At 45.2% G+C, this 23014-nt stretch overlaps 1 protein-coding gene across 1 annotated transcript in view; it reads right to left on the bottom strand.

Annotated features, from left to right (window-relative positions):
* LOC147708713 (uncharacterized) overlaps positions 1 to 23014 on the bottom strand; it is a 273705-nt gene that overhangs the window by 158334 nt on the left and 92357 nt on the right. Inside the window, exons 11-13 of the mRNA XM_086925763.1 lie at positions 16574 to 16704; positions 14785 to 14979; positions 4108 to 4330 (exon numbers count right to left, since the gene is read on the bottom strand). Coding sequence (XP_086781889.1) covers positions 4108 to 4330; positions 14785 to 14979; positions 16574 to 16704 — 549 coding nt within the window. The remainder of the gene's footprint in view (positions 1 to 4107; positions 4331 to 14784; positions 14980 to 16573; positions 16705 to 23014) is intronic.

The following is a 23014-nucleotide window of genomic DNA, read 5'->3' as shown; positions in this document are numbered from 1 at the left end:
AATTGCAATGTTGGGCCACCGGGTCCCTGAGAAGGATTGGGGAGCAGGAATGTGGGGACGCTTTGTTAGTGATGGGAGGGATACATTGTAAGACCTGCCCAGTGAGAGTAGGATGCTTTATGCCCACATGAAGGAAGCCCTGATGACAAGGTATGGATTGAGCCCAGAACTCTATAGATAGAGGTTCAGGAATTGTAACAAGCTGGAGGCTACCACCTGGGTAGAATATGTGTCTTTATTTTGCAGAGCTATGGATGGTTGGGTGAAGGGTAGCAAAGTGAGTACTTTTGAGGAACTCTATGATTTATTTGCATGGGAGCACTTGTCTGGTAATTGTTTTCCAGAGCTACGCGAGCACCTAATTGATAGCAAGCTAACTAACCCTAGGAAGCTTGCTGAGGAGGCGGACCGTTGGGTGAATACCCAGGACCATAAGGGTCATGTGGGAGACTCCACCAAGGTTGGTAAAGTGTCCCAAGCAGAAGAGTGGGTGGGACAAGGGTAAACAGAGGAAGTTCCAGAAAGGGCCCCAAAGTAATTCCCAAGGGAACCAAGGTAAGGGTTCCCAGCCTCCGCCTGAGAAGAGGTTGAGCCCCTGACAGGTAAACCTGTTCACAGGGGGCCCCCTACATGCTTTCAGTGTAAACAAGTGGGCAACCGCTGGTATGATCCTCAGTGACCCCAGAAGGATCACAATGCACCACCCTGTACACCACCCCGTCAGGTGGCGAGTGTAGCCCTGGGAGGGGAAGAGATGGGTGCCCAAGGTGGGTGGGGTCACGCAGAAATGTCCCTTGTCTCTTTAAAAGATTGTGAGGTGGTCCCCAGAACCCAGCTGCCTGATAACACCAAAAAGTACAGGCAGTGGGTGACCACGAATGGCCATAGGGAGAAGGCTCTGAGAGACACCGGGGCCAGTTTGACAGCTGTCAGTATTCAGCTGGTGTATGAAGAGCAGGTGGTCCCAAATGCATGTTACCCTGTTGTTGCCGCTGACAACACAGAGAGCCACCTCAAGGTGGCTCAGGTTTCCTTTGAGTGGGGGGGTTTCAGGTACTCTCCAAGTAACTGTAAGGCCAGCCATGCATGTGGATTGTCTGTTGGGCAATGATTTAGACAGCTCTCCTTAGGCTAAGGTGGAGAGAAGGTTTCATTTAGAGATGTTGGGTTTGCCTGAGTGGGAGTGTGTGACCACTCGGTCTATGGCAGCCAGTAGGGGTGCTCAAGAGGTCCTGGAGCCTGAAATTATGGCCCAGGTACCTGCCTTAAAGAGAAGAGGTAGGAGGTGCGAGAAACCAGCCCACATTGTTCCCACAGTCCAGGAGGAGGCATACCTTGAGGGGGATGCCCTGGAACCGACAGGGGAGCAAGTTGCAGAACTGAGGGACCTTCTGAGCTGACCCAGGGAGGAATTCTGTGCAGAACAGAAGAAGTGCCCATCTCTTGTGGGTTGGCTTCAAGCCAGGCAGCAGGTGATCAGTCTGGATCACATTGGATCTTCTGGGAGAATGACCTACTGTATAGCGAGCCTAATGCTGCTGAGCCTGGGTCAGCCCGTGTGCTGGTGGTACCCCAGCGCTTCAGAGCCTTCCTTCTGGGTTTGGCTCATGATGTACCGTTAGCTGGACATCTGGGGTAGGACAAGACTGTTGAAAAGCTTGTCACCCACTTTTATTGGCCCCAGATGTGCAAGAGTTCAGATACTCATTTTAGGACTTGTCAAACTTGCCAGGCAAGTGGGAAGAGTGGGAGGAAGCACACAGCTCCTCTCCAGCCCTTCCCTGTGATCAGCAACCCCTTTGGATGGGTGGGTGTTGACATTGAGGGGCCTCTGGACCCCAAGTCAGCCATGGGCAACAGTTTTATCCTGGTCCTGGTGGATCATGCTACCCGGTACCCGGAAGCCATCCCTCTCAGGACATTGACGGCCCCCGTGGTGAGACGTGCACTGATGGGTATTCTCTTCCATGTGGGGTTTCCCAGAGAGGTGGTGTCAGACCGTGGTACAAACTTCATTTCTAAGTATATGAAGTCCCTGTGACAGGAGTGTGGAGTAACTTATAAGTTCACCACTCCTTACTGCAGGAAGGTGGAATCTGACTACATGGTTGCCCCCACTTTTTTCTGGTGTTTTGATGGTTTTTGACTTAGTTTGGCTTGGATCCTTCTATTTAGGGCCCCAGTCTTTCTGCTTTCTCTTCTAAAATGATTCCTTTTTTTTTAATAAACTTTTTACTTTCCATCAGATAGTGCATGTTCATACAGTTGACATAAACTTTTCCATGCTCATGACGAGCTGAGCTCGTCATGAGGGACGGTGTTCCGGTGCTCATGACGAGCTCAGCTCGTCATGGGCCGTGGTACGCTCAGGTGCGGGGAGAATTCCCCTGCTGTGCGTTCCATGGGAACCAATGCACCTGTGACGAGCTAAGCTCGTCATGAGCACAGGAGCACTGTAGCTCATGACGAGCTCAGCTCCCCCCCAGCACAGCGGGGGAATTACCCCCGCAGCGAAGGGGATAAACAAATAAATTAATATGAATAAGCAAACATATTAATACATAGGCAAGAGAATAGTGAGAAACAAAAGAGAGGAAACAAATTGAAATTTCACAGTAACAGCATATGTAAGCAAAATGTTTTTTGGGGGGAAACACTTCTTATTTCATATTTAGCCAAATCCAGCTACCTTAAGCCATCCAGGGCCAATGGCCCCCACAGCACCTCTAATTTAACTAACGATTTGATGCCACTTGCCTTTGCCAGAGTTTCCTCTACACCATAAGTATCTCTGATAATCGCCCACCAATCCTCTGCCACCGGTGGTGTAGTAGAGACCCATGCCATGGCAATAGCCAGCCTAGCTGCAGCCATTAGAATCGTAAAGAGACCCGCTACTGCCGGATTACCATCTTTATATCCCAACATAATTTCAAGATCCGTGAGTGGGTGATCCAATCCTATTTTAGAATAAAGTATTTGCTCGATTTTCCTCCAGTACCTATTCAATTCTGGACATTCCATAAACATATATTTTCAGTTAGCAGCATACAGTCCACATTTGGGAGTGTAATACATCATGCAAGTAATACGTGTTTGCTGGAGCTGTTAGCTAACAGAATGGGCAGAGTCCTTAACATAGCCTAATACCTGTTCTATCATTCTAGGTGAGAGCATTGTCCCCAAGGTTTGAGTCCAACGTTCTGCTAATTTCTCATTGCCCAATGGTCTGAAACTATGTAGAAGAGCATACATTGAGCCAATGAGAGATTTAGACTTCTCCCTATAAATACAATCCCAGACTGTTGAATGTTTTATTTCTTTTACGGCCACATTAGAAGCAAGATAATCCCTAATCTGCAAATATTGTTAAAAAATGGCCCGGAAGTTTATAGGCCAGTCTTACATTTTCAAATGATTTAATACCTCTATCATTATATAAATCGCCAAAGCAGTTTACTCCATAGTTTGCCCAAATTTTACCCGCTTGATCCCTAAATACCTCAGGAAAAGTGGGATCCCCCACAAGGGGTAGTTTTTATGGAATATAAGTAGATTGCACCTAGTAGACATTGCTTTTACCCTTTTAAAATAGTTTGGATCTCTAATTCCATATAAAAATGTATCCCTCTGGTTCCCCAGCATAAATGTGAAGACAAAATCAGTCTGATCTAGGCCGACCAAACTACGAAAACGACCCGTAAAAGTGGCCCAGAAAAAGTCTTTGAAATCTGGGAATCCAAGCCCACCTTGATCATATGTAGCTTTAAGCAGCTCAATCGCCCTCCTCGGTTTTTTATATCCCCAAATAAAACTACTAAAAAACCCCTCTAATTTTAAAAAAAATATGTTGGGGACTTTCAAAGGAATAGAACGAAACAAAAATAGAAATGTAGGCAATATTTTCATTTTGATCAAGTTACATCTGCCTAACAGGCCTATAGGGATCCTATGTCAAATTCTTAACAATTTAATAGTTTCTTTTAGCAAGGATACATAATTTAAATCAATGATCTGATTAATCTTAGCTGTTATCTTTACTCCCAAGTAAGTTATAGTGATACAAGATCCGATAATGGAGTTCTGAATCCCGACAGTGGTAAGTACCTGAGTTTTGTCAGGATTCAATTTGTACCCTGCAACTTTGCAAAATCTGTATGCTTCTACCTTAATACTAATTGCAGCTTCCTCTGGGTTGATTGCATAGTCTGCAATATCGTCTGCATAGGCTGTGATCTTTAGTTTAGTATTTTCAGCTTTTAGAGGTTTAATTTGTGTGCACTTTCGTAGTGTGCCCAGAATTTCTGGTCTTTCAATACCATGTCCTGGTCTTAACATTAAGGAGTAAAAAGAATAAAATTAAGTCAGTAGATCTTGGTAATAGTGATGGTAGAGTTTGGTGGCTCTGGCAGAGGGCATGAAATTAACTGCATATATTTCTGAAAATGTTGTATTCCAAACGTTGTATCACAAAAGGCATCATAATTCTCATAGACTTGTTTGTAAAATATATGTAAAGGACACCATATTTCTACTTGTCAATGACATTAAGATGGGTACTGCCATTAAATATGTATTTACAAAGCTAAGGAAGGTCCTATTTACTTTAGTGCAGTTGAAGGTGTCATATAAGTTTTACAAACTTCAACTGCGCTAAACTAAATAGGAGTTGAAGTTTGTACAAGTCATCAGTCTGGGTCTACTCCAGTAAGAGAAAGCTTGCTTTCTGGTGGTGATGAAATAAACAGTTTCAAAGGTTTTCTTGGGATTTATATAATTTACCCAGAAGATCGTGGTGTCTTTTATATTGAGAGTGTGAATGCCTAGTTCAGCTGGTAATGTTGGAATCAAAAAAGAAAGAAGCAGAAGTGATTAACATAAAACCTTCCTCATACATTTTGGCTGTGTGTATATAGTACTATTGCATAAACTATGCTGTCTTGAGAAATATACATTGTAAATAGTCATCTATGTAAAGAATCATTTAGTGGCCTTTATTAACCTTGATGAAACAGCATTCATTTGAAGTTAACAAACCTTTGGAAACTTTAATCCAAAACTCAAAGAACTTTGTGCCACCTTTTTTCCAGTCGCAAACGGTTCGATTCTGCGATTCGGCCCATTTGCGACCGGAAACCGGCCTTTTCCGATGCATGAAGTCATTTCCATTTGCAAATTAGGTCATCGCAATTTTTTGCGATTACCTAAATAGCTAATGCATTGAGGGAATGTCAATTTGCAATTCCCTAAAGGCGATGCATCAGCTCTTTCCTAAATGCAAAGAGTGCCTTTAGGAAATGCTAATTACCATCAACTTCAAGTTGATGGTCATTTGCACATTCTTTGAAAAATGCACAAAAGTGCATATTTTAAAGTGAGATGTGGTGCACACACATGCCCTTAGGGCGGGTGTTTGCGCCACATGAGCACTGTTCCATTTTTTGGGGGGTGCATCAGGGGGGCCTTAGGCCCCCTGGCACCCTTGGAATTGCATTCGCAATTTGCGATTACCAATTTGGTAATCGCAATTTGCGAATGCATTTCCATTCATTCCTATGGGCCTGTAGGCTCATAGGAATGAATGGAGTAACATTCCCTAATAGCGTTTCACAATTTGCAAATCGCTATTAGATGATGTTAAGGAATCACAATTTATTTTGAGATTCCTATATGCATAGGGATTTGCGATTCCAAAATAGCAATTCCTCAAAAATCACTATTTAGGGATCGCAAATCCAAATGTTGATGCATGTGGCAGAGAAAGATGTAATCACTGTTGGGTAAAATCCATTGAGGGATGCGGCAGTAAGATAAGGCAATGTATGATAGAGCAGATTGTATACCATGGCAAGAAATTACTGTTTTTTTCGACTACACATTGATAGAAAACCAAAAAATAAAATGTACTGATGCAAAGAAAATACTCAAACACATGGTGAAGGAAATGCTCAAACACATGGTGGCCTTTGATGTCCCGTCTCACCCTTTCGCCAGAATAAGGAAGGAGGCTTCGGCTCTCGCTCATTATTGTGCCTGTGGGGAACCACTGTGGCTGCTGTAAAGGTAAAAATTGCATTAGGCAAAATATACTTTAAGACCCATTTTCACTTTCCACTCCAAACTCCCCCTCCATGACCACAACGAAAGACTCTCATTAAACCTTTGAGTGGCACCCAAGTTTAAGTAGGACCATGATCACACAGAGTTTGTTGCCAGCAACCTAGTTTCAAGTAAAACATGTAACAAAGGAGCTGACAAAATGATTTCGCTGTAAAGTCATATCTTTAGCCATGGTACCCTTAAGGGTTTAAAGGCTTTAAAGACCTGTGTCAGAGCAGTGTATTTGGCTAGTTTGCCTGTAGACATTCCATGAGTATAAATAGACTGTATAAAGTATTTTTCTGGCAGCAAGGATACATGTTCACCTTGTTAGTATGTAAGGGACTGGGCCGGTTCATAGCCAATGGAAAGAGGTGGACCCTAGTGAAATATACTAATTCAAAACAACAACTGTAAACTTGTAAGATTAATGAAAGTCACATAATTTTGCAGAGAAAGGTGAGGTATATCTTGACATGTGCAAAGTGAGGCACGTTTTCCTAAACATTAGTCTGGCTATGCAGTGTGTACTATTTATTGGTACTACATTCATGCATATATATATTTTTTTTTAATTGCACTATGATCTCACTGCCCATATTCATGGGTTCACTAATGATTAAGAGTGCCCTGAGAGTTCTTCTCTAGAGCTGATTTTAAGGTATTATCCACTATTGCCCACTGCAAAGTTTGTTAACATTAGTTAATACCATATACTGAGAGCATAACCCATTAATTGACTACTATGTATGTGAGGGGATAAGACATGTATAGAAAATTAAATTTTGCTAATGGTTATTTCAAGGCACGCTCTTTCAATTACTATTCTAAGGAAAAAAAACAACCAACGTTCATACAGGGTGCATCGATATGTTTACTTTGATGTTCCTCAAATTAGCTAGACATAGATTCCCCTCAAATGTGTTGCCACGAACAATAGAAATTCACTCCATACGGCCTCTCAGCATCAATCAATCACTAGATTTGTAGAGCACTTCTTGTCACCCGTGAGGGTATACAGCTGATGGCACTGTCCAGCTGATTAGCTGAATAGCCAGGTCTTTAGGGGCTCCCCATCTCATCAAAACTCTGGAACAGATGGGGCGGTCCGGAGATAATGGGGTAGCTCAATCCATGTCTTCCTTGCTAGGTGGGAGAAGGAGCGACCTCTGCATCTGCTACATAAGATGCGTGGTTGAAGGTTAGAGACGGAAGTGGAGTGGAGATGTCTGATGGGCTGATGGAAGGTCAGGCGATGGTTCAAGTAGGTGGGTGCGCAGTTGTGTAGGGCCTTGTATGCGGGGGCCAGGAGCTTGATACCCAGTGAAGTAGTGTGGCTCACTGGTTAGAGGCGGCAGACCCGAGAGCAGAGGACGGCCCGGGACCAGGGTTCGATTCCCGGCGCGGCAGGTTTCTGGACCAGGGTCAGCGGACTCGATAATTCTCTCGCCTCGGTGCCCACTCTGATCAGCGATCACACTCGGCAACTCTGGGCATTAGCTTGCCTCATCTTCACTAACGGCCCCACCAGACCGCCGGGGATGCCTGGTCTCACCCTGGAGATACCCATTAAGGGACCATCTCTCAGGGAAGCCAGGAAGGGTTTCGCAGCGGTCGAAGCGCCTTGGGACCCTACGGGTAAGTAGTGCGCTATATAAATGCCTATACATTTACATTTACATCTGTACAGGGAGCCAGTTGATTTCCCTGAGGTAGGGGGTGATGTGGGTTTGTCTAACGAGATCCATGGCGAGTCTGCCTTCTGTGTTCTGCATGGTCTGTAGTCGATTTGTAGCATGCTCATTGGGGGTCTGAGTTAAGAGGGCCACCAGGATGCATCCATGGGGGAGCTTTTGTTTCCAAAGATCTGTCCCTCTATCTTGTCTGTGTTGAGATTCAGGCAGTTGTCGTTCATCTATTTGGCAATGTTTGTAATGCAGTTGTTGAAGTCAGTCTTGGTGTTTGGTGGTATCTTCGGAGAGGGAGAGAATGAGTTGTGTGTCATCAGCATAGCATATGATACCAGTCCATGGTTTTTCTTTTATGATGCTGGGCAGAAGTGTCATATAAGTTTTAAAAAGGGTGGGGATGACCGAGGATCCTAGTCCACAGATGATTTCTTTGGTTCGAAGGTGAAGGGTAAAATTACTTTTTGCATTCTTCTGGTGAGGAGAGGCGATCCATCTGAGAGCAGCTCCTTGGATGCCTCTGTTGTGCAGTCTTGTAATAAGTGTGTGGTGGGAGCCACTACGTAGGCTGCCAAGAGGTCTCTCCTCTTTCTGAAGTTAGCAACTTTATTTTGTCTAATTTCTTTTAGAAGGGTTTCTGACGTTCAAGCGTTGGAGACTTCAAATAGATTCTATTCTCCTGAAGGGGTACATTGTAACATATGGAAAAGGACAGGGGCTGGGTGAGTCAGCACAAGGCTAAATAGACCTATCTGCATTGGGAGTGGTGGGAGGAGTAGCACCTGGGCCTGAATTGGGCTGTGTCTGCCTTCCACAATGCTGGTTCCACCTCCTGTGGTGAGTCTGATAACCCTGGCCCACACTAACAAAGGAAGAAGTTGTGGCCTGGCAGAATGCACCCAGAACTGGTTTGGACCAGGTACAGAAACTCTCTGCCTTCAGAGACAAAGGATTTGTGTGTATAAAAAAGGGGGCCCAGACCCCGAACTTTAGATGTAATTGCTGGGGGTGGCCTGCAGTGGTTTTTTTATTGCCAAGGAAATGAGACATACTTTTATTTGCAACGTTTATCATCTTGAAGAAGAATCTCCAAGGGCTTGAACTGTGCTTGCCTCCTGCTGAAGTCTCAGGGGTACAAGACTTCACCACCAGCTCCCCCCCTGAATTTCCTTGCTGGGAATTATGTCTGCAGAAGCCTGCGTGTTGTTGGGAGCTGGAAGTGCGACTCAACGAGAAGAAGCATGTTGCATCCGCAGCTGTTGCATCATTAAAAAAGCATGCCGCCACCACAAGGGTCACATCACAGGAGAAGCATGTCTCAGTCGCAGCTGTGTGTCGTCACATCACTGGAGAAGTGTGTCGCTACCGCAAGGGTCGCCGTCGCATCACCGGAGAAGCGTGTCGCAGGGCCTGTCGTGGCTCCCTAAAGTTACAGAGTCGCCTCGGGAATGCACGCATCGTCTTCACGTTGTCGCATCGCATCAAGGGCACCATCTTCCTGCATTGAACCGGATCGTTGCATCGCATCAAGGCGCCATCTTGTTGCATCGCAACCGGGACGCACCACAAGATCGTCGCATCTCCACCTCTCCGGTAAGGAACAGACGCATCGCATACTTCGCGCAAACAGTGAGGAACAGACGCATCACCTACCTCGAAGCAAGGAACAGATGCATCATTCTCCCTGTAAACCTTTTGTTTATCTTGCGTGATGCATCCAAAGGTACTTTGTGAGAAATGTGTCGCATTTACCATCTAAAGTGAACTGAGGTATTTCTACCATCTTAAAGTCATTTTCTTACTTCTGTACTGTGGATTTTTGTTGTTTGGGTCTTGTGTTATGTCTATATAAAGAATACTTATTCTTATAAAACCTGTATTGTGTCCATCTGTAGGATTTTCACTGTATTACTGTGTGTGTTCACAAATGCTTTACACAGTGCCTCTGAGATAAGCCTTCCTGCTCGTGCCAAGCTACCACAGGGTTGAGCAGGGGTTATTTTAGGAGTGTAGCCCCTTACTCTAACTAGAAGCAAGAGTCCCTATTTGGACAAAGGTATAAGCCATTGCCAACTAAAGACACCCAGTTCTAACATTTGTGGTTAGCGGTGATGATTTGGACTTCCATTTGTGACTCATATACAGTGATTGGTGTGCACTACTAGTGAGTGCAGACCAAACGCAACCATATACATTTTTTTGGGTAGAATTATTTTTCCTTGGAACTGTTATTTTTACTAAAGACTGCCAGTTTGTATTGATGGATATAGATTTTGAGGAAGAAAGGTTGGAGGCCTACAATGTAAAACAGCTGAAAGCCTTCTGTAGAAAATTTAAAGTTGCTACTCCAGGCCTCACCAAGAAGAATGAGTTCCAAGAGGCGCTGAGGGCCTGGGTGGAAGCAAGAAATGCCTCTGAGCATGTGGAAGAGCCTACAGAGGAGGCTGAGAATGCAGAACGGCAGCTGGATTGGCCATTGGGTCCAGCCAGGGAGAGAGTGTATTCCCCCATAAGCAGCAGTGTTTCTTCCAAGGGCATGTCCCCAGGACAGCTGGAGGACAGAGAGAGAAATAGATTGCATAGAATGGAGATGGCCAAGCTAAAGTTGGAAAGTCAAAAGGACCTAGAGAGTAAGAAGTTGGAGCTTTAGAATAACAGAATAGCTTTTGAAAGGAAAAAAGAGAAATTAGCACATGAAAGATTTTTGAGGGAATTGAAGCTTAAGGCTAAAAGTTTTGAATTGAGTCCCTCTGGTGGCAGCGCATCATCTGTGCCTGCAGAAGGCAGGGTATATTTCCCAAAGAATGTCATCAAAGATTTCCATAAGCATGAAGATATTGGGCAGTGGTTTGCAGCCTATGAAATTGCAATGTTGGGCCACCGGGTCCCTGAGAAGGATTGGGGAGCAGGAATGTGGGGACGCTTTGTTAGTGATGGGAGGGATACATTGTAAGACCTGCCCAGTGAGAGTAGGATGCTTTATGCCCACATGAAGGAAGCCCTGATGACAAGGTATGGATTGAGCCCAGAACTCTATAGATAGAGGTTCAGGAATTGTAACAAGCTGGAGGCTACCACCTGGGTAGAATATGTGTCTTTATTTTGCAGAGCTATGGATGGTTGGGTGAAGGGTAGCAAAGTGAGTACTTTTGAGGAACTCTATGATTTATTTGCATGGGAGCACTTGTCTGGTAATTGTTTTCCAGAGCTACGCGAGCACCTAATTGATAGCAAGCTAACTAACCCTAGGAAGCTTGCTGAGGAGGCGGACCGTTGGGTGAATACCCAGGACCATAAGGGTCATGTGGGAGACTCCACCAAGGTTGGTAAAGTGTCCCAAGCAGAAGAGTGGGTGGGACAAGGGTAAACAGAGGAAGTTCCAGAAAGGGCCCCAAAGTAATTCCCAAGGGAACCAAGGTAAGGGTTCCCAGCCTCCGCCTGAGAAGAGGTTGAGCCCCTGACAGGTAAACCTGTTCACAGGGGGCCCCCTACATGCTTTCAGTGTAAACAAGTGGGCAACCGCTGGTATGATCCTCAGTGACCCCAGAAGGATCACAATGCACCACCCTGTACACCACCCCGTCAGGTGGCGAGTGTAGCCCTGGGAGGGGAAGAGATGGGTGCCCAAGGTGGGTGGGGTCACGCAGAAATGTCCCTTGTCTCTTTAAAAGATTGTGAGGTGGTCCCCAGAACCCAGCTGCCTGATAACACCAAAAAGTACAGGCAGTGGGTGACCACGAATGGCCATAGGGAGAAGGCTCTGAGAGACACCGGGGCCAGTTTGACAGCTGTCAGTAGTCAGCTGGTGTATGAAGAGCAGGTGGTCCCAAATGCATGTTACCCTGTTGTTGCCGCTGACAACACAGAGAGCCACCTCAAGGTGGCTCAGGTTTCCTTTGAGTGGGGGGGTTTCAGGTACTCTCCAAGTAACTGTAAGGCCAGCCATGCATGTGGATTGTCTGTTGGGCAATGATTTAGACAGCTCTCCTTAGGCTAAGGTGGAGAGAAGGTTTCATTTAGAGATGTTGGGTTTGCCTGAGTGGGAGTGTGTGACCACTCGGTCTATGGCAGCCAGTAGGGGTGCTCAAGAGGTCCTGGAGCCTGAAATTATGGCCCAGGTACCTGCCTTAAAGAGAAGAGGTAGGAGGTGCGAGAAACCAGCCCACATTGTTCCCACAGTCCAGGAGGAGGCATACCTTGAGGGGGATGCCCTGGAACCGACAGGGGAGCAAGTTGCAGAACTGAGGGACCTTCTGAGCTGACCCAGGGAGGAATTCTGTGCAGAACAGAAGAAGTGCCCATCTCTTGTGGGTTGGCTTCAAGCCAGGCAGCAGGTGATCAGTCTGGATCACATTGGATCTTCTGGGAGAATGACCTACTGTATAGCGAGCCTAATGCTGCTGAGCCTGGGTCAGCCCGTGTGCTGGTGGTACCCCAGCGCTTCAGAGCCTTCCTTCTGGGTTTGGCTCATGATGTACCGTTAGCTGGACATCTGGGGTAGGACAAGACTGTTGAAAAGCTTGTCACCCACTTTTATTGGCCCCAGATGTGCAAGAGTTCAGATACTCATTTTAGGACTTGTCAAACTTGCCAGGCAAGTGGGAAGAGTGGGAGGAAGCACACAGCTCCTCTCCAGCCCTTCCCTGTGATCAGCAACCCCTTTGGATGGGTGGGTGTTGACATTGAGGGGCCTCTGGACCCCAAGTCAGCCATGGGCAACAGTTTTATCCTGGTCCTGGTGGATCATGCTACCCGGTACCCGGAAGCCATCCCTCTCAGGACATTGACGGCCCCCGTGGTGAGACGTGCACTGATGGGTATTCTCTTCCATGTGGGGTTTCCCAGAGAGGTGGTGTCAGACCGTGGTACAAACTTCATTTCTAAGTATATGAAGTCCCTGTGACAGGAGTGTGGAGTAACTTATAAGTTCACCACTCCTTACTGCAGGAAGGTGGAATCTGACTACATGGTTGCCCCCACTTTTTTCTGGTGTTTTGATGGTTTTTGACTTAGTTTGGCTTGGATCCTTCTATTTAGGGCCCCAGTCTTTCTGCTTTCTCTTCTAAAATGATTCCTTTTTTTTTAATAAACTTTTTACTTTCCATCAGATAGTGCATGTTCATACAGTTGACATAAACTTTTCCATGCTCATGACGAGCTGAGCTCGTCATGAGGGATGGTGTTCCGGTGCTCATGACGAGCTCAGCTCGTCATGGGCCGTGGTACGCTCAGGTGCGGGGAGAATTCCCCTGCTGTGCGTTCCATGGGAACCAATGCACCTGTGACGAGCTAAGCTCGTCATGAGCACAGGAGCACTGTAGCTCATGACGAGCTCAGCTCCCCCCCAGCACAGCGGGGGAATTACCCCCGCAGCGAAGGGGATAAACAAATAAATTAATATGAATAAGCAAACATATTAATACATAGGCAAGAGAATAGTGAGAAACAAAAGAGAGGAAACAAATTGAAATTTCACAGTAACAGCATATGTAAGCAAAATGTTTTTTGGGGGGAAACACTTCTTATTTCATATTTAGCCAAATCCAGCTACCTTAAGCCATCCAGGGCCAATGGCCCCCACAGCACCTCTAATTTAACTAACGATTTGATGCCACTTGCCTTTGCCAGAGTTTCCTCTACACCATAAGTATCTCTGATAATCGCCCACCAATCCTCTGCCACCGGTGGTGTAGTAGAGACCCATGCCATGGCAATAGCCAGCCTAGCTGCAGCCATTAGAATCGTAAAGAGACCCGCTACTGCCGGATTACCATCTTTATATCCCAACATAATTTCAAGATCCGTGAGTGGGTGATCCAATCCTATTTTAGAATAAAGTATTTGCTCGATTTTCCTCCAGTACCTATTCAATTCTGGACATTCCATAAACATATATTTTCAGTTAGCAGCATACAGTCCACATTTGGGAGTGTAATACATCATGCAAGTAATACGTGTTTGCTGGAGCTGTTAGCTAACAGAATGGGCAGAGTCCTTAACATAGCCTAATACCTGTTCTATCATTCTAGGTGAGAGCATTGTCCCCAAGGTTTGAGTCCAACGTTCTGCTAATTTCTCATTGCCCAATGGTCTGAAACTATGTAGAAGAGCATACATTGAGCCAATGAGAGATTTAGACTTCTCCCTATAAATACAATCCCAGACTGTTGAATGTTTTATTTCTTTTACGGCCACATTAGAAGCAAGATAATCCCTAATCTGCAAATATTGTTAAAAAATGGCCCGGAAGTTTATAGGCCAGTCTTACATTTTCAAATGATTTAATACCTCTATCATTATATAAATCGCCAAAGCAGTTTACTCCATAGTTTGCCCAAATTTTACCCGCTTGATCCCTAAATACCTCAGGAAAAGTGGGATCCCCCACAAGGGGTAGTTTTTATGGAATATAAGTAGATTGCACCTAGTAGACATTGCTTTTACCCTTTTAAAATAGTTTGGATCTCTAATTCCATATAAAAATGTATCCCTCTGGTTCCCCAGCATAAATGTGAAGACAAAATCAGTCTGATCTAGGCCGACCAAACTACGAAAACGACCCGTAAAAGTGGCCCAGAAAAAGTCTTTGAAATCTGGGAATCCAAGCCCACCTTGATCATATGTAGCTTTAAGCAGCTCAATCGCCCTCCTCGGTTTTTTATATCCCCAAATAAAACTACTAAAAAACCCCTCTAATTTTAAAAAAAATATGTTGGGGACTTTCAAAGGAATAGAACGAAACAAAAATAGAAATGTAGGCAATATTTTCATTTTGATCAAGTTACATCTGCCTAACAGGCCTATAGGGATCCTATGTCAAATTCTTAACAATTTAATAGTTTCTTTTAGCAAGGATACATAATTTAAATCAATGATCTGATTAATCTTAGCTGTTATCTTTACTCCCAAGTAAGTTATAGTGATACAAGATCCGATAATGGAGTTCTGAATCCCGACAGTGGTAAGTACCTGAGTTTTGTCAGGATTCAATTTGTACCCTGCAACTTTGCAAAATCTGTATGCTTCTACCTTAATACTAATTGCAGCTTCCTCTGGGTTGATTGCATAGTCTGCAATATCGTCTGCATAGGCTGTGATCTTTAGTTTAGTATTTTCAGCTTTTAGAGGTTTAATTTGTGTGCACTTTCGTAGTGTGCCCAGAATTTCTGGTCTTTCAATACCATGTCCTGGTCTTAACATTAAGGAGTAAAAAGAATAAAATTAAGTCAGTAGATCTTGGTAATAGTGATGGTAGAGTTTGGTGGCTCTGGCAGAGGGCATGAAATTAACTGCATATATTTCTGAAAATGTTGTATTCCAAACGTTGTATCACAAAAGGCATCATAATTCTCATAGACTTGTTTGTAAAATATATGTAAAGGACACCATATTTCTACTTGTCAATGACATTAAGATGGGTACTGCCATTAAATATGTATTTACAAAGCTAAGGAAGGTCCTATTTACTTTAGTGCAGTTGAAGGTGTCATATAAGTTTTACAAACTTCAACTGCGCTAAACTAAATAGGAGTTGAAGTTTGTACAAGTCATCAGTCTGGGTCTACTCCAGTAAGAGAAAGCTTGCTTTCTGGTGGTGATGAAATAAACAGTTTCAAAGGTTTTCTTGGGATTTATATAATTTACCCAGAAGATCGTGGTGTCTTTTATATTGAGAGTGTGAATGCCTAGTTCAGCTGGTAATGTTGGAATCAAAAAAGAAAGAAGCAGAAGTGATTAACATAAAACCTTCCTCATACATTTTGGCTGTGTGTATATAGTACTATTGCATAAACTATGCTGTCTTGAGAAATATACATTGTAAATAGTCATCTATGTAAAGAATCATTTAGTGGCCTTTATTAACCTTGATGAAACAGCATTCATTTGAAGTTAACAAACCTTTGGAAACTTTAATCCAAAACTCAAAGAACTTTGTGCCACCTTTTTTCCAGTCGCAAACGGTTCGATTCTGCGATTCGGCCCATTTGCGACCGGAAACCGGCCTTTTCCGATGCATGAAGTCATTTCCATTTGCAAATTAGGTCATCGCAATTTTTTGCGATTACCTAAATAGCTAATGCATTGAGGGAATGTCAATTTGCAATTCCCTAAAGGCGATGCATCAGCTCTTTCCTAAATGCAAAGAGTGCCTTTAGGAAATGCTAATTACCATCAACTTCAAGTTGATGGTCATTTGCACATTCTTTGAAAAATGCACAAAAGTGCATATTTTAAAGTGAGATGTGGTGCACACACATGCCCTTAGGGCGGGTGTTTGCGCCACATGAGCACTGTTCCATTTTTTGGGGGGTGCATCAGGGGGGCCTTAGGCCCCCTGGCACCCTTGGAATTGCATTCGCAATTTGCGATTACCAATTTGGTAATCGCAATTTGCGAATGCATTTCCATTCATTCCTATGGGCCTGTAGGCTCATAGGAATGAATGGAGTAACATTCCCTAATAGCGTTTCACAATTTGCAAATCGCTATTAGATGATGTTAAGGAATCACAATTTATTTTGAGATTCCTATATGCATAGGGATTTGCGATTCCAAAATAGCAATTCCTCAAAAATCACTATTTAGGGATCGCAAATCCAAATGTTGATGCATGTGGCAGAGAAAGATGTAATCACTGTTGGGTAAAATCCATTGAGGGATGCGGCAGTAAGATAAGGCAATGTATGATAGAGCAGATTGTATACCATGGCAAGAAATTACTGTTTTTTTCGACTACACATTGATAGAAAACCAAAAAATAAAATGTACTGATGCAAAGAAAATACTCAAACACATGGTGAAGGAAATGCTCAAACACATGGTGGCCTTTGATGTCCCGTCTCACCCTTTCGCCAGAATAAGGAAGGAGGCTTCGGCTCTCGCTCATTATTGTGCCTGTGGGGAACCACTGTGGCTGCTGTAAAGGTAAAAATTGCATTAGGCAAAATATACTTTAAGACCCATTTTCACTTTCCACTCCAAACTCCCCCTCCATGACCACAACGAAAGACTCTCATTAAACCTTTGAGTGGCACCCAAGTTTAAGTAGGACCATGATCACACAGAGTTTGTTGCCAGCAACCTAGTTTCAAGTAAAACATGTAACAAAGGAGCTGACAAAATGATTTCGCTGTAAAGTCATATCTTTAGCCATGGTACCCTTAAGGGTTTAAAGGCTTTAAAGACCTGTGTCAGAGCAGTGTATTTGGCTAGTTTGCCTGTAGACATTCCATGAGTATAAATAGACTGTATAAAGTATTTTTCTGGCAGCAAGGATACATGTTCACCTTGTTAGTATGTAAGGGACTGGGCCGGTTCATAGCCAATGGAAAGAGGTGGACCCTAGTGAAATATACTAATTCAAAACAACAACTGTAAACTTGTAAGATTAATGAAAGTCACATAATTTTGCAGAGAAAGGTGAGGTATATCTTGACATGTGCAAAGTGAGGCACGTTTTCCTAAACATTAGTCTGGCTATGCAGTGTGTACTATTTATTGGTACTACATTCATGCATATATATATTTTTTTTTAATTGCACTATGATCTCACTGCCCATATTCATGGGTTCACTAATGATTAAGAGTGCCCTGAGAGTTCTTCTCTAGAGCTGATTTTAAGGTATTATCCACTATTGCCCACTGCAAAGTTTGTTAACATTAGTTAATACCATATACTGAGAGCATAACCCATTAATTGACTACTATGTATGTGAGGGGATAAGACATGTATAGAAAATTAAATTTTGCTAATGGTTATTTCAAGGCACGCTCTTTCAATTACTATTCTAAGGAAAAAAAACAACCAACGTTCATACAGGGTGCATCGATATGTTTACTTTGATGTTCCTCAAATTAGCTAGACATAGATTCCCCTCAAATGTGTTGCCACGAACAATAGAAATTCACTCCATACGGCCTCTCAGCATCAATCAATCACTAGATTTGTAGAGCACTTCTTGTCACCCGTGAGGGTATACAGCTGATGGCACTGTCCAGCTGATTAGCTGAATAGCCAGGTCTTTAGGGGCTCCCCATCTCATCAAAACTCTGGAACAGATGGGGCGGTCCGGAGATAATGGGGTAGCTCAATCCATGTCTTCCTTGCTAGGTGGGAGAAGGAGCGACCTCTGCATCTGCTACATAAGATGCGTGGTTGAAGGTTAGAGACGGAAGTGGAGTGGAGATGTCTGATGGGCTGATGGAAGGTCAGGCGATGGTTCAAGTAGGTGGGTGCGCAGTTGTGTAGGGCCTTGTATGCGGGGGCCAGGAGCTTGATACCCAGTGAAGTAGTGTGGCTCACTGGTTAGAGGCGGCAGACCCGAGAGCAGAGGACGGCCCGGGACCAGGGTTCGATTCCCGGCGCGGCAGGTTTCTGGACCAGGGTCAGCGGACTCGATAATTCTCTCGCCTCGGTGCCCACTCTGATCAGCGATCACACTCGGCAACTCTGGGCATTAGCTTGCCTCATCTTCACTAACGGCCCCACCAGACCGCCGGGGATGCCTGGTCTCACCCTGGAGATACCCATTAAGGGACCATCTCTCAGGGAAGCCAGGAAGGGTTTCGCAGCGGTCGAAGCGCCTTGGGACCCTACGGGTAAGTAGTGCGCTATATAAATGCCTATACATTTACATTTACATCTGTACAGGGAGCCAGTTGATTTCCCTGAGGTAGGGGGTGATGTGGGTTTGTCTAACGAGATCCATGGCGAGTCTGCCTTCTGTGTTCTGCATGGTCTGTAGTCGATTTGTAGCATGCTCATTGGGGGTCTGAGTTAAGAGGGCCACCAGGATGCATCCATGGGGGAGCTTTTGTTTCCAAAGATCTGTCCCTCTATCTTGTCTGTGTTGAGATTCAGGCAGTTGTCGTTCATCTATTTGGCAATGTTTGTAATGCAGTTGTTGAAGTCAGTCTTGGTGTTTGGTGGTATCTTCGGAGAGGGAGAGAATGAGTTGTGTGTCATCAGCATAGCATATGATACCAGTCCATGGTTTTTCTTTTATGATGCTGGGCAGAAGTGTCATATAAGTTTTAAAAAGGGTGGGGATGACCGAGGATCCTAGTCCACAGATGATTTCTTTGGTTCGAAGGTGAAGGGTAAAATTACTTTTTGCATTCTTCTGGTGAGGAGAGGCGATCCATCTGAGAGCAGCTCCTTGGATGCCTCTGTTGTGCAGTCTTGTAATAAGTGTGTGGTGGGAGCCACTACGTAGGCTGCCAAGAGGTCTCTCCTCTTTCTGAAGTTAGCAACTTTATTTTGTCTAATTTCTTTTAGAAGGGTTTCTGACGTTCAAGCGTTGGAGACTTCAAATAGATTCTATTCTCCTGAAGGGGTACATTGTAACATATGGAAAAGGACAGGGGCTGGGTGAGTCAGCACAAGGCTAAATAGACCTATCTGCATTGGGAGTGGTGGGAGGAGTAGCACCTGGGCCTGAATTGGGCTGTGTCTGCCTTCCACAATGCTGGTTCCACCTCCTGTGGTGAGTCTGATAACCCTGGCCCACACTAACAAAGGAAGAAGTTGTGGCCTGGCAGAATGCACCCAGAACTGGTTTGGACCAGGTACAGAAACTCTCTGCCTTCAGAGACAAAGGATTTGTGTGTATAAAAAAGGGGGCCCAGACCCCGAACTTTAGATGTAATTGCTGGGGGTGGCCTGCAGTGGTTTTTTTATTGCCAAGGAAATGAGACATACTTTTATTTGCAACGTTTATCATCTTGAAGAAGAATCTCCAAGGGCTTGAACTGTGCTTGCCTCCTGCTGAAGTCTCAGGGGTACAAGACTTCACCACCAGCTCCCCCCCTGAATTTCCTTGCTGGGAATTATGTCTGCAGAAGCCTGCGTGTTGTTGGGAGCTGGAAGTGCGACTCAACGAGAAGAAGCATGTTGCATCCGCAGCTGTTGCATCATTAAAAAAGCATGCCGCCACCACAAGGGTCACATCACAGGAGAAGCATGTCTCAGTCGCAGCTGTGTGTCGTCACATCACTGGAGAAGTGTGTCGCTACCGCAAGGGTCGCCGTCGCATCACCGGAGAAGCGTGTCGCAGGGCCTGTCGTGGCTCCCTAAAGTTACAGAGTCGCCTCGGGAATGCACGCATCGTCTTCACGTTGTCGCATCGCATCAAGGGCACCATCTTCCTGCATTGAACCGGATCGTTGCATCGCATCAAGGCGCCATCTTGTTGCATCGCAACCGGGACGCACCACAAGATCGTCGCATCTCCACCTCTCCGGTAAGGAACAGACGCATCGCATACTTCGCGCAAACAGTGAGGAACAGACGCATCACCTACCTCGAAGCAAGGAACAGATGCATCATTCTCCCTGTAAACCTTTTGTTTATCTTGCGTGATGCATCCAAAGGTACTTTGTGAGAAATGTGTCGCATTTACCATCTAAAGTGAACTGAGGTATTTCTACCATCTTAAAGTCATTTTCTTACTTCTGTACTGTGGATTTTTGTTGTTTGGGTCTTGTGTTATGTCTATATAAAGAATACTTATTCTTATAAAACCTGTATTGTGTCCATCTGTAGGATTTTCACTGTATTACTGTGTGTGTTCACAAATGCTTTACACAGTGCCTCTGAGATAAGCCTTCCTGCTCGTGCCAAGCTACCACAGGGTTGAGCAGGGGTTATTTTAGGAGTGTAGCCCCTTACTCTAACTAGAAGCAAGAGTCCCTATTTGGACAAAGGTATAAGCCATTGCCAACTAAAGACACCCAGTTCTAACATTTGTGGTTAGCGGTGATGATTTGGACTTCCATTTGTGACTCATATACAGTGATTGGTGTGCACTACTAGTGAGTGCAGACCAAACGCAACCATATACATTTTTTTGGGTAGAATTATTTTTCCTTGGAACTGTTATTTTTACTAAAGACTGCCAGTTTGTATTGATGGATATAGATTTTGAGGAAGAAAGGTTGGAGGCCTACAATGTAAAACAGCTGAAAGCCTTCTGTAGAAAATTTAAAGTTGCTACTCCAGGCCTCACCAAGAAGAATGAGTTCCAAGAGGCGCTGAGGGCCTGGGTGGAAGCAAGAAATGCCTCTGAGCATGTGGAAGAGCCTACAGAGGAGGCTGAGAATGCAGAACGGCAGCTGGATTGGCCATTGGGTCCAGCCAGGGAGAGAGTGTATTCCCCCATAAGCAGCAGTGTTTCTTCCAAGGGCATGTCCCCAGGACAGCTGGAGGACAGAGAGAGAAATAGATTGCATAGAATGGAGATGGCCAAGCTAAAGTTGGAAAGTCAAAAGGACCTAGAGAGTAAGAAGTTGGAGCTTTAGAATAACAGAATAGCTTTTGAAAGGAAAAAAGAGAAATTAGCACATGAAAGATTTTTGAGGGAATTGAAGCTTAAGGCTAAAAGTTTTGAATTGAGTCCCTCTGGTGGCAGCGCATCATCTGTGCCTGCAGAAGGCAGGGTATATTTCCCAAAGAATGTCATCAAAGATTTCCATAAGCATGAAGATATTGGGCAGTGGTTTGCAGCCTATGAAATTGCAATGTTGGGCCACCGGGTCCCTGAGAAGGATTGGGGAGCAGGAATGTGGGGACGCTTTGTTAGTGATGGGAGGGATACATTGTAAGACCTGCCCAGTGAGAGTAGGATGCTTTATGCCCACATGAAGGAAGCCCTGATGACAAGGTATGGATTGAGCCCAGAACTCTATAGATAGAGGTTCAGGAATTGTAACAAGCTGGAGGCTACCACCTGGGTAGAATATGTGTCTTTATTTTGCAGAGCTATGGATGGTTGGGTGAAGGGTAGCAAAGTGAGTACTTTTGAGGAACTCTATGATTTATTTGCATGGGAGCACTTGTCTGGTAATTGTTTTCCAGAGCTACGCGAGCACCTAATTGATAGCAAGCTAACTAACCCTAGGAAGCTTGCTGAGGAGGCGGACCGTTGGGTGAATACCCAGGACCATAAGGGTCATGTGGGAGACTCCACCAAGGTTGGTAAAGTGTCCCAAGCAGAAGAGTGGGTGGGACAAGGGTAAACAGAGGAAGTTCCAGAAAGGGCCCCAAAGTAATTCCCAAGGGAACCAAGGTAAGGGTTCCCAGCCTCCGCCTGAGAAGAGGTTGAGCCCCTGACAGGTAAACCTGTTCACAGGGGGCCCCCTACATGCTTTCAGTGTAAACAAGTGGGCAACCGCTGGTATGATCCTCAGTGACCCCAGAAGGATCACAATGCACCACCCTGTACACCACCCCGTCAGGTGGCGAGTGTAGCCCTGGGAGGGGAAGAGATGGGTGCCCAAGGTGGGTGGGGTCACGCAGAAATGTCCCTTGTCTCTTTAAAAGATTGTGAGGTGGTCCCCAGAACCCAGCTGCCTGATAACACCAAAAAGTACAGGCAGTGGGTGACCACGAATGGCCATAGGGAGAAGGCTCTGAGAGACACCGGGGCCAGTTTGACAGCTGTCAGTAGTCAGCTGGTGTATGAAGAGCAGGTGGTCCCAAATGCATGTTACCCTGTTGTTGCCGCTGACAACACAGAGAGCCACCTCAAGGTGGCTCAGGTTTCCTTTGAGTGGGGGGGTTTCAGGTACTCTCCAAGTAACTGTAAGGCCAGCCATGCATGTGGATTGTCTGTTGGGCAATGATTTAGACAGCTCTCCTTAGGCTAAGGTGGAGAGAAGGTTTCATTTAGAGATGTTGGGTTTGCCTGAGTGGGAGTGTGTGACCACTCGGTCTATGGCAGCCAGTAGGGGTGCTCAAGAGGTCCTGGAGCCTGAAATTATGGCCCAGGTACCTGCCTTAAAGAGAAGAGGTAGGAGGTGCGAGAAACCAGCCCACATTGTTCCCACAGTCCAGGAGGAGGCATACCTTGAGGGGGATGCCCTGGAACCGACAGGGGAGCAAGTTGCAGAACTGAGGGACCTTCTGAGCTGACCCAGGGAGGAATTCTGTGCAGAACAGAAGAAGTGCCCATCTCTTGTGGGTTGGCTTCAAGCCAGGCAGCAGGTGATCAGTCTGGATCACATTGGATCTTCTGGGAGAATGACCTACTGTATAGCGAGCCTAATGCTGCTGAGCCTGGGTCAGCCCGTGTGCTGGTGGTACCCCAGCGCTTCAGAGCCTTCCTTCTGGGTTTGGCTCATGATGTACCGTTAGCTGGACATCTGGGGTAGGACAAGACTGTTGAAAAGCTTGTCACCCACTTTTATTGGCCCCAGATGTGCAAGAGTTCAGATACTCATTTTAGGAC

The sequence above is a fragment of the Lissotriton vulgaris genome, chromosome 6, assembly GCF_964263255.1.
Source record: "Lissotriton vulgaris chromosome 6, aLisVul1.2, whole genome shotgun sequence".
In the NCBI taxonomy this organism is placed as follows: domain Eukaryota; kingdom Metazoa; phylum Chordata; class Amphibia; order Caudata; family Salamandridae; genus Lissotriton; species Lissotriton vulgaris.
This window is presented reverse-complemented; position numbering and strand designations above follow the sequence as displayed.